This window comes from Neoarius graeffei, chromosome 27 (assembly GCF_027579695.1).
Source record: "Neoarius graeffei isolate fNeoGra1 chromosome 27, fNeoGra1.pri, whole genome shotgun sequence".
Lineage (NCBI taxonomy): Eukaryota > Metazoa > Chordata > Actinopteri > Siluriformes > Ariidae > Neoarius > Neoarius graeffei.
This window is the reverse complement of record NC_083595.1, coordinates 34,822,955-34,835,140: the sequence shown is the minus strand read 5'-3', so window position 1 is coordinate 34,835,140 and position 12,186 is coordinate 34,822,955. Positions and strand designations below refer to the sequence as shown.

At 41.2% G+C, this 12,186-nt stretch overlaps 1 protein-coding gene across 1 annotated transcript in view; it reads left to right on the top strand.

The window, feature by feature from the left end:
• Positions 1-5,081, top strand: part of kcnq1.1 (potassium voltage-gated channel, KQT-like subfamily, member 1.1) — a 70,042-nt gene extending 64,961 nt beyond the window's left edge. The window contains exon 18 of the mRNA XM_060911822.1: positions 4,320-5,081. Within this exon, the coding sequence (XP_060767805.1) occupies positions 4,320-4,514 (195 nt within the window). The 3' untranslated portion in view covers positions 4,515-5,081. The remainder of the gene's footprint in view (positions 1-4,319) is intronic.
• Positions 5,082-12,186: the final 7,105 nt, after the last annotated feature.

Genomic DNA, 12,186 nt, shown 5'->3' with positions numbered 1-12,186 from the left:
GTACACCCTGGACAAGTCACCAGGTCATCACAGGGCCGACACATAGACACAGACAACCATTCACACTCACATTCACACCTACGGTCAATTTAGAGTCACCAGTTAACCTAACCTGCATGTCTTTGGACTGTGGGGGAAACCGGAGCACCCGGAGGAAACCCACGCGGACACGGGGAGAACATGTAAACTCTGCACAGAAAGGCCCTCGCCGGCCACAGGGCTCGAACCCGGACCTTCTTGCTGTGAGGCGACAGCGCTAACCGCTACTCCACCGTGCCACCATGAAAAATCTTTTTTTCTTTTTTTTTGAGGAAGTAATTCACCTCGTTCATGTTCATTATACCCGCTTTTATATTTCATGTGAACATTCTCAATCACTGCTGATGACATGGTTTGAATGTGCCAGCAATGCAGATTAGCTCCAGTGGATAATAAAGGCCAGTTTGTACTTCTGCATACAATCTACAGTGCTCAGTATCCTCCACCATAGCCGACACTGTAGCCTGATGCACACCTCCTCAGAAGTCGCAGTGACGCAGAAAGGAAAAAATGTGATTGGTCCACTTGGTAGTCATGCACTTCATCCTACACATTTCCAACTGCTCCTTCTTCTCCACCATTTTCAAATTGAATTGTAACCGAACATGGACCAAATTGAAGAGAGGTGAAGTGAGGAAGTCTGGAAATATGTACACTCTTCTCTCTTTTCTTCTTTTTGTGGTAATTTCAATCAAACTATTGTTCAATATTTATTAGCTCCAGCTCCAACATGATCCGCTCAGTTTCAGTCACCACTGATGGAAATACATAAAGAAACTGACCACAGTAGCACAGAAACTCCACCAACTAGTGTTTTGGCGGTGTAATTGCAGAGTGATGCAGATGCCCCGGTACACAAGTATAAATGCATAGTCACTTGAATAGGCTAGGGCGTAGGCTCTGCACGGAGCTTACATACAACCATAAATTAGCCTTAAACATAAGGAGGTGGTTCGCTTCAGTTCAAATTTCACTTTAGTTTTAGTCACACAGATCTTTTCACGGTGAACTTTGTCACAAAGCAGCTTTCCAGAAATCTGGAGATAGATTCAGATACATAAAGATCAAGCCAAAGGTGACAGTGGGATGATATGAGATGATATGAGGAAGAACGCTTGAGGGGAACCAGACTCAAAATGAAACCCATCCTCTTCTGGATGACACTACATAGTGCAATTATGACTCATTACTGTATCAAAACAAACTAAAGCAGAAGGACACATAGCAACCTGGGACCAACTTGCAAGGTTGAAAACTAGTATGTCATTCCTCTGAGATGTTTGAAACCAGCCTCAGCATATTTTTTCAAACTGATGCCCATGTTATGTCACAGGGCAGCTGAACACATTCAGAGGAAAGCAGTGCCTACATGCTACATGACTAATTTGGCTCGCACATGATTTTCTATATTTAAGGAAAAACAAGTGGTTAATATTTGAATTTATCAGGACTTATATGGCTGTATTATCTTCTAGATTCATATATACAATACATTTACATAGTATGCAATTTCATACACATCAGTTTTAGAAGACATGATTGTCCGAACAACTTTATAAACAACCAGTGAAATTCTTTGCAATGGCAGATGTGAAACATGTCAGTTCTCAGCTGCAAACCATCATATCCAGCAGTCTCATTCCACTCCATTTGAGCTGGTTTTTGTCTCTGCATGGTTAGAAGGGTGTATATTTGTATATCTGCGTCTACGTGGGAGAGCCTGCACATGTTTACATGTGGAATCCCATGCCATGTGCTGGATGGCTGTGTGTTTGTGAATGTGTTTGCGAGTGTGTGCCTTAACGCTACCTCGGTATAAACTATGTTGCTGCTCAGAGACGCCCATCTGGTCATTTGTAATAGGGTGGAGACAGACTCGGCTCCAAAGATCACTTAACACTCTACAACACAGCAGTATATCTCCATATGCATCTAAACATGCAACGTAAATATATCACTGCTTCATGTCTGGACAAAGTAATTACATGGAAAAGAAGGCACGATAGATTACATGCTAAAGAGATATACATGCAACTGAAATGGGAACTGTGTTATAATATGAATTACAGATATGGAAAGGTATTTTAGTGTGGTAAATTCCTGCAAGTATTTACAATCTGGGAATGTCAACAAAACCAGCATTCACTAGAAGTCCTGGAATAACGAAAATAACTAAAGCAGCAACTATGATACCATAAATTGCCCATGTTATTAAAATGTTTAGTGAATATTCAACAAGATCAAAATATTCAGTATTATTACATTATTTTTACCTGTCGGTTTCCTGTTTCTTGAGCTCTGGGAGAACCCAGAAAACATACTGAATGTTCTTGAAACAAAAAATCCTGTTTAATTCTGTTTTATTTGTATAGTGCCTAAGACCTTATCACAGAGCAGCTTGAAAGAAAGCTTAACAGATGTAGATTTCTTTTTCGATCCCTAATAAGCAAAGCCAGAGGTATCAATGGCCAAGAAAAACTCCCTGAGATGATATGAGGAAGAAAGCTCGAGAGGAACCAGCCTGCTTCTGGGTGACATTATAAATAAGTACTCGTCTACAGTTGTATATTTATAACGTCAAACAGTATAGAGTGTGTTGAAAGGATGTTCAGTACAAGCATATTGTAAATAGGAGTCACAGGATGAACCAGGCTTGTAGTACTCGAGTCTGACTCGTGCCCTAATTTTAAGGACTCGTGACTCGACTTGGACTTCAACACTGATGACTCGGGCTCGTGCATTAACTGCATTCAGACTCGTAAATTGGAAACGAGGACTCTGATTTTTTCTTTATTTTGTGTAACATGCCATAATAATTTACTATAAGATATTCATATCTACATTAGGGGTGGCACGGTGGTGTAGTGGTTAGCGCTGTCGCCTCACAGCGAGAAGGTCCTGGGTTCGAGCCCCGTGGCCAGCGAGGGCCTTTCTGTGTGGAGTTTGCATGTTGTCTACGTGGGTTTCCTCCGGATGCTCCGGTTTCCCCCAAAGACATGCAGGTTAGGTTAACTGGTGACTCTAAATTGGCCGTGAATGAATGGTTGTCTATGTGTCAGCCCTGTGATGACCTGGCGACTTGTCCAGGGTGTACCCCACCTCTCGCCCGTAGTCAACTGGGATAGGCTCCAGCTTGCCTGTGACCCTGTTGGACAGGATAAAGCAGCTAGAGATAATGAGATGAGATATCTACATTAATTTTTGTACTAATTTCGTGCAAGAGTGTCACACCTGCACACCTTGGCACGTGCATCAGATAGACTCTTGGGTGCGCTTCAGACAGCGCTCGTGCCAAGCAGACTCTCACGCACGCGCCATAAGCGACTCACACCTGCACAGGATTAGCAGTCAGCACGCCTATAAAAACTGTGAAAACACACTTACTTCACAAAGTATTGAGTTGCATTGCTGACACATTACCGAGCCTTATTTCCTTGTTTGGTTTTCTGATCCCTGATTTCCTTTTTCTCGTCTTTGATTCTGCCGAGTCTACGATAGCCTGTTTGTGCCTCGCTCGACCTATTGCCCGTTTCACTGTTTTACGGTTTTGCCTGGCGTTCTGGATTGTTTACCGTCTTCATTTATATTAATAAACACACCTTCTGCACTTACATCCATCTCCCAACCATCTCTGACAGAATACTTTGCACTCCCGACAAAGAGAATTCACATTCACCTGATCATATGTCATGTTCAGGAACAAACTAATGTTAATGGCGTTCAAACAGCCACCGCCAAATGGTGCGGTTGGAGTCTTGTTCTCGGACTCGATTCAGATCAATAGTGGACTCGACTCTAAATTTTTTTAATGACTTGGACTTGACTCGGACTTGAACACTGGGGACTAAAGACTGGACTCGGACTCGCGATTTAGTGACTCAACTACAACACTGGGATGAACACACAAAGGCGTTTATGATTACTGCAGCCGTTCTTATGTCCAAATCCACCGTATCCAGGTGAAATTTTCCACTAAAGCAAGGGAGAGTCTTGGGCATAAACTCTTTTTGGAAGTACAAATGTGAAATGAGTGTCTATGCGAGATCATCCACAACCACAAAGTTAAGAAAATTATTAGATGCTTGTTTGTCATTATGTTTCCTTTGTCATTGACACGGTTCCTAAAATATCTGGCTTGTTACACAATTTCTTTAAAGATTGTTAAAAACTTGCATGTCTAGCTCTTTTTGTATTACAAGGAATATACTTTACATCAGAGTATTTTATGCCAACAGGTTATATTCCTAAAGATTAGCCTATGTCTTGTGTCTTATAATCAGATCACACACATGGACAAGACTCTGAACCGCATCGCAGAATCTCTGAACCTCCTGCTGAAGAGGGAGGGCGATGTGAGCAGCGTGGCAGGAGCAGTACAGGGTGAAAGGGCCCGCATGCCAACACGCAACCTCAGTCTGCCCACATATGACCAGCTCTCCACCCCAAGTCCATCTGCTCTTGAAGAGAGCTCCTGAGCTGGAGCAACCTCCAAAAACAACTGAATCTAGTGCCTTGTGCGGGGCAGGGTTTGTGTTGGAGAAGAGTAGACACAAAGAAAAGAACACTGAAGCTGTACTTAAGCTTGATTAGATTTACTCAGGTGGACCAATCACAAGTCACTCTGTAAGACATTATTTAAAATGAAGTAATCTCTCATACACATACAGTATGACGAGGATTACTGATAAGGCATGGTGTGTTTACTGTGTAAGGAAAAATATGTGAGATCATTTTTAATTGCTCCAATTTCTTGATATGCTAGTAAATATTAAATCGTTTTTTGTTGGTTTTTTTTTTAGGTTTTAATGCAAGGTATGGGGATGCTTATGGCAGGCGATGCACATCCAAATGGTTGCATAAATATTTATTCGAGCCAGTCATACCGAGTGGTTTTGCAATCTGTCCATTTGAAATCGAGTGTATTTATTAAGACGTACTGTATACATTGATTCATACATGCATACATGTACTGATTTCTGTTCACATGCTCAAATATGAGTTTTGTTCGAATAACAAGCCAGATGTTATTCCTGCTTTATTCCAGAAGCAACACTGCTAAATCCTTTTTTTGATTTTTATACATGCTATTTTGCCTGTTCTCATAAATAAATATTAACCATCACGCGTGTGTTTGTCTTACTTTTCAGCAAGGTCGCATTTTGAAACTGTTTTCTCTGTGGTTTTCCTGCTCTTTTGTGGTCCATAGCATAGCTCTTTGGTGGTTTGATGGTGATGGAGGCATTTATGGCATTCAGGAGTGGTTGTAATCCTTTTTCTAAAAAGTCTTTCAGCTACGCTTGAATTCCTTTAGTGCATCCTGACAGATCAATGACTTATGCAGCACACGACCATATGGGCAGCACCATGGCCTTTGACCTCTATGCGGTACCTCTGCTCTTTTGGGTGAAGGGGCTCATTGCCATGGAGATGACTTGACGTGCACCCCCTGACCCTCTCCTGTGAAGGAACATGGCTGTTCCTCTGCGTCTTTCAATTATTGCTTATCTTATGGACTAGTGTTGCTAGTAAGATGTGTTAACTGAGATCTAAAACAGGGAATTATCTTGTTCAGTTACTTATCCAGTTGAAAGACTGGGTTATTATGTACTAGTGCATCTCAAAAAATTAGAATACTATGAAAAAGTCCCTTTTTTCATAATTTAATTCAAAAAGGTAAACTTTCATATATTCTATATTCATTACATGTAAATTAAAGCCTTTTTTGTTTTAATTTTGATGATTATGGCTTATAGCTCATGAAAATCAGAAATCCAATATCTCAAATTATGAGAATATTCCCTAAGATCAATAAAAAAAAAAGGATTTACAATACAGAAATGTCCAACTTCTGAAAAGTATAGTCATTTATACACTCAATACTTGGTTGGGGATCCTTTACCATGAATTTCTGTAGTGTGGTGTGGCATGGAGGTGATCAGTCTGTGGCACTGCTGAGGTGTTATTGAAGCCCAGGTTGCTTTGATAGTGGCCTTCAGCGTCTCATCTCATTATCTCTAGCCGCTTTATCCTTCTACAGGGTCGCAGGCAAGCTGGAGCCTATCCCAGCTGACTACGGGCGAAAGGCGGGGTACACCCTGGACAAGTCGCCAGGTCATCACAGGGCTGACACATAGACACAGACAACCATTCACACTCACATTCACACCTACGGTCGATTTAGAGTCACCAGTTAACCTAACCTGCATGTCTTTGGACTGTGGGGGAAACCGGAGCACCCGGAGGAAACCCACGCGGACACGGGGAGAACATGCAAACTCCACACAGAAAGGCCCTCGCCGGCCCCGGGGCTCGAACCCAGGACCTTCTTGCTGTGAGGCGACAGCGCTAACCACTACACCACCGTGCCACCCGGCCTTCAGCGTATCTGTATTTTTGGGTCGAGTGTTTCTCATCTTCCTCTTGACAATACCCCATAAATTCTCTATGGGGTTCAGGTCAGGCAAGTTGGCTGGCCAATCAAACACAGTAATATCATGGTCAGCAAACCATTTGGTAGTAGTTTTGGCACTGTGGGTAGGTGTTAAGTCCTGCTGGAAAAGGAAATCAGCATCTCCAAAAAGCTTGTCAGCAGATGGAAGCATGAAGTGCTCTAAAATCTCCTGGTAGATGGCTGTGTTGACTTTGGACTTGATAAAATACAGTGGACCAACACCAGCAGATGACATGGCACCCCAAATCATCACAGACTGTGGAAACTTCACACTGGGCTTCAAACACCTTGGATTCTGTGCCTCTCCACTCTTCCTCCAGACTCTAGAACCATGATTTCCAAATTAAATGCAAAATGTACTTTCATCTGAAAAGAGGACTTTGGACCACTGAGCAACAGTCCATTTCTTTCTCTCCTTAGCCCAGATAAGACACTTCTGACATTGTCTCTGGCTCAGGAGTAGCTTGATATTAGGAATGCGAAAGTTGTATCCCCTTTCTTGAAGATGTCTGTTCGTGATGGGTCTTGATACACTGACACCAGCCTCAGTCCACTCCTTGTGAAGCTCTCCCAAGTTCTTGAATCAACTTTTCTTGACAATCCTCTCAAGACTGCGGCCATCCCTGTTGCTTGTGCACCTTTTCCAGCCACCCTTTTCAGCAATGGCCTTTTGTGGCTTACCCTCCTTGTGGAGGGCATCAGTGATCATCTTCTGGACAACAGTCAAGTCAGCAGTCTTCCCCATGATTGTGGTTGTGTGTACTGAACTAGACCGAGAGATACACTGTGTTCATACTGTTTTACTCAAACTCGAAATGAAATATTCTAATTTTTTGAGATGCACTAGTATATATCACACCTAGAATTTAGAAGTCTTTCAAATTATGAACAACTGTCCAAACCTCTTTGACCTAATCAATTTCTGAAGAAACTGTTGCATGATGAGTATAACCCCATGTACAGAAAAGTTGGGATATTTTCCAAAATGCAAAAAAAACAAAAATATGTGATTTGTTAATTCTTGTGAATCTTTTATTTAACTGACTAAAGTACAAAGAAGAGATTTTCAATAGTTTTACTGACCAACTTAATTGTATTTTGTAAATATAAATGAGGGGCGGCACGGTGGTGTAGTGGTTAGCGCTGTCGCCTCACAGCAAGAAGGTCCACGTTCGAGCCCTGTGGCCGGCGAGGGCCTTTCTGTGAGGAGTTTGCATGTTCTCCCCGTGTCCGCATGGGTTTCCTCCGGGTGCTCCGGTTTCCCCCACAGTCCAAAGACATGCAGGTTAGGTTAACTGGTGACTCTAAATTGACCGTAGGTGTGAATGTGAGTGTGAATGGTTGTCTGTGTCTATGTGTCAGCCCTGTGATGACCTGGCGACTTGTCCAGGGTGTACCCCGCCTTTCGCCCGTAGTCAGCTGGGATAGGCTCCAGCTTGCCTGTGACCCTGTTGAAGGATAAAGCGGCTAGAGATAATGAGATGAGATTAAATATAAATGAAGTTAGAATTTGATGCCTGAAACACTCAAAAAAGTTGGGACAGAGGCAAAATAAGACTGAAAATTTTATAGGATATTCAAGTAACACCATTTTGGAAGATTCCACAATAAGCAGGTTAATTGGTAACATGATTGGGTATAAAAGGAGCAGCACCAAAAGCTCAGTCTTTGCAAACGAGGATGGGTCGTGGCTCACTCCTTTGTGCCAAAATTTGTGAGAGAATTGTTCATCAATTCAAAAAGAAAATTTCTCAATGCAAGACTTTAGGTTTTCCAAAATCTACAGTACATAATATTGTGAAAAGATTCAGGGAATTCAGAGGCATCTCAGTGCATAAAGAGCAAGGTTGGAAACCACTGTTGAATATACATGACCTTTGAGCTCTCAGGTGGCACTGCCTGAGAAACCGTCATGCTAATGTGACAAATATAGCCACATGGGATCGGGAGTACTTCGGAAAACCATTGTCACTTAACACAGTCTGCTGCTGCACACAGAAATACAACCTGAAACTGCATTACACAAGGAGGAAGCCATTTATCAATTTTATGCAGAAACGCCGCCGATTTCTCTGGGCCTGAACTCATCTCCGATGGACTGAAAGAGAGTGGAAACATGTGCTGTGGTCAGATGAGTCCACATTTCAGCTTAGTTTTGGGAAAATCAGGCGTTGAGTTCTCAGTGCCAAAGGTGAGCACAACCATCCAGTTTGTTATCAAAGAAAGGTGCAAAAGCCAGCATCTGTGACGGTATTTGGTGGTGGTGGTGGTGGGGGGGGCATCAGTGCCCACACTATGGGTGAGTTGCATGTGTGTGAGTGAGGATATCGTTGAAATATTGGGGCATATATTGGGATTTTACAGAGACATATTCATCAAGGCAACGTCTCTTCCCGGGAAGTCCATGCTTATTAGAGCAGGACAACACCAGGCCTCATTCTTCATAGGCTACAACAGCATGGCTTTGTAGACACAGAGTGCATGTGCTTAACTGGCCTGCTGCCAGTCCAGATCTGTCTCCTATTGAGAATGTATTACGCATAATGAAGAAGAGAATCAGACAACGGTGACCACGGACTGTTGAGCAGCTGAAGTCTTGTATCAAGTAAGAATGCACAAAAATTCCAATTGCAAAACTGCAACAGTTAGTATCCTCAGTTCCCATATGATTAAAAAAAGTGTTATTAAAGGAAAGGTGATGTAACACAATCGTAATAATGCTTCTGTCACAAGTTTTTTGAGTGTGTCGCAGGCATCAAATTCTCACTTCATTTATATTTTCAAAATACAATTAAGTTGGTCAGTAAAACTATTGAAAATATTTTCTTTGTACTTTTGTCAGTTAAATAAATGTTCACACAAATTAACAAATCACATATTTTTGTTTTTGTTGCATTTTGGAAAATATCCCAACTTTTCTGGAAGTGGAATTGTAAATATATATTGGATTTTTCATATTTAACTAGTTACTAGAATTTGATTATGATTTTGCTTTCTGTGAAATAATTTTTAGTTCTGTTTATACACAATATAAAGTCAATATTATACTCGCAGTATCATCAGAAAATTTGTGCGCATGACTTAGTTCCTCATGGTGACTAATATCAGCTGTTTCCTTCTGAGTTTTAAACAAAATTGTCTTCCGCAATACTCACTTGGCAATTTTTTAATAATTTTACTTCTCTTCAGTATTCCCTAATCTGCTGATAATACATACATATATGTATGGTATGAATAAATGCACAAGACAAGCATGGCTCAAGCCGTGTATATAACCCTCTTTCATAATGACTCGAAAGCATTTAAAGATCATGTAGACCTGACACGGCTGACTCTCAACAAAGAGGGGGTTTAAATTCTTAAAAAATTGAGCACAGAAGGTGAGTGAGTGACAAGAGCCAAGCATAGCCACGGCACTGACTGTTCTTTAGACTTTGCTTCCCTTCGACAAGACAACTGTGTCAACAGTAAAGGCAAGAGGACAACAGAGCGAGCAGGCAGCATGGAGGGCAGGCCTTGCTACTGTGGGGGTCTGGGCCATATGCCACCACATAAATGATGGCCCTTTGTTATACGTTTAAAAGGACGCACTGCTGCCACTTTTTCTGAGACTGCTGAGCAAACTTGAGGAGCAAATGCCATTAATTCAAGCTAGTGAACCCATAGAGGTGTATCCAGCCTTAAAGACACAGCTTGCCAGTGCCTCGGCTAGTTTTATGGGCCAAATGATTCAGAGAGAAAAAGAAGCACCCTGACATGGAAAGAGACTAAAGTATCTGGAAGATAGATGGTTTGATGGTTTGGCAGTAACTTGGCAGCGTGCTAGAGTTATAATAGGGTTAACAGCCCTGGGAAAGTGGTTTCTTTCATAACAAAAATGTATGTCCTCTAAATATGAGTTTCAATTTGACATCATGCATTAAGCAACCATGTTATGTTTGGTATGAAATTGAAAACTGAGTTTCAATTTAGCGGTTAAGAATGGCAGTAGTGTCTAAAATATACCAAAAATTCATGTTTTACACAAACTAAGAGCTGGACAAAAGAATGGAGTCAGATAATGAGACCTGACTTCACAGAGGTGTGTCAGTGAAGATTTCTAGGGGATGAATGGCTATGGCTCTTTGGGATTTCTCCGAGTCAATGTGGGGGTCCCAAGGGTCCCAGAAAAGCATCCATCTGGTTAGAAATCCCACTGGTAATGGTACAGCATACTGACAATCTGGACATAATTATTTTATTGTAAAAGATCAAATAATGAGGTCCCGGTTTATCCCTCAGGGCGTGCAAGTCTATGAATTGTTTAGATATTTCTGTACTACATGAAATGTGTCATCTAATTACAGATGTTTTAACATAAGAGAAAATCAGTGTACCCTGTCAGTCCAGTACAACAACAAGAAGGAAATTGCACTTTGAAAACTAAAAATGTAAATGTCATCAGCTCAGCTGATACCAGAGAGTGCCTCTGATCAAAAGGAAGACAGATTAGACATGAGACCCATCGTTGTTCTTGGGGTCTGATGAGAGCCTTGGGGGGGCCAATCTCTGTTTCCTTGCACACGACTGCAGATAGGGCAGAAAAGCCAAACCAAACAGGGGATTTGAGGACGCACAGGGCTCCCATTAAGGCGCACAGGCTCATTTGCAGGTGAATGCGATGGCACTCGCTCGGCCTGACGCGCCTTTCGCTCCCTTTGTTCCGCTGTGGCCTTTTTTTCCTGCCAGATGGTCGGAGAAATGAGACACGCCCAGATCCTCCCACCGACTGCGTCTCACCGCAAAGAATAAATATATTTATGACACAGGGAAACTAAAGGCAACGAATTTTTATTCTTTAAACTTTATCTATGATGCTGATGCTGGTGATGTTCCTCTTTATGCAAAAGAAAAGAAAAGAAAAAATTTGAAATTCAGAGTGCAATTTCGTTTAGCATAAAATTTGGCTCTGATTATGAGGTTTCTAAAATTTCTAAAAAAAAATACAAACAATCCCAAATAATGAGCACAGTCTTTACACATCACAAAGGAGCGAGGTCTGAAATATCAGAATTACACACACACACACACACACACACACACACACACACACACACACACACACACAGACACTTACTTTGATTTACATTTATTTTATGCTAAAACTTTTAAAACCAGATGGTATTAAAAAGCTAATAAATTAAATTTCAGGCACTGTATCATATATATCATAAAAAAAATCTGCAAATCTGGTCAGTTTCCAAAAAGCATCGAAACACAAAGACCATTTCTAAGCATCACATATCTCTCTCTCTCTCTCTCTCTCTCTCTCTGTGTGTGTGTGTGTTGGGTTTATCTTAAATTTACTTCTTTTGGGAAATTCCTCCCTAAACTTGCATAAAGTAGTGTTTATTATTATTATTATTATTATTATTATTATTATTATTATTATTAATTGCATTTTGAAGTTATAGCTAGAAAATGAAATAAATATTTCAGATGTTTCTGATTATACACAATAGCACTCAGCTCATACGGATCTAAAATGAAATAAAAGTGAATCTGAAGTATTTGGAAAATATTTTTGTTTTGGTTGCAAACCTTGGAGCATTTCTAATTAGCAGTGTTGTTTTCCTGGCCATCATGCGCTCTAATAGAGATGCAAGTTATTTACCCTCTGTGTGTGTGTGTGTGTGTGTGTGTGTGTAGGTATAGAG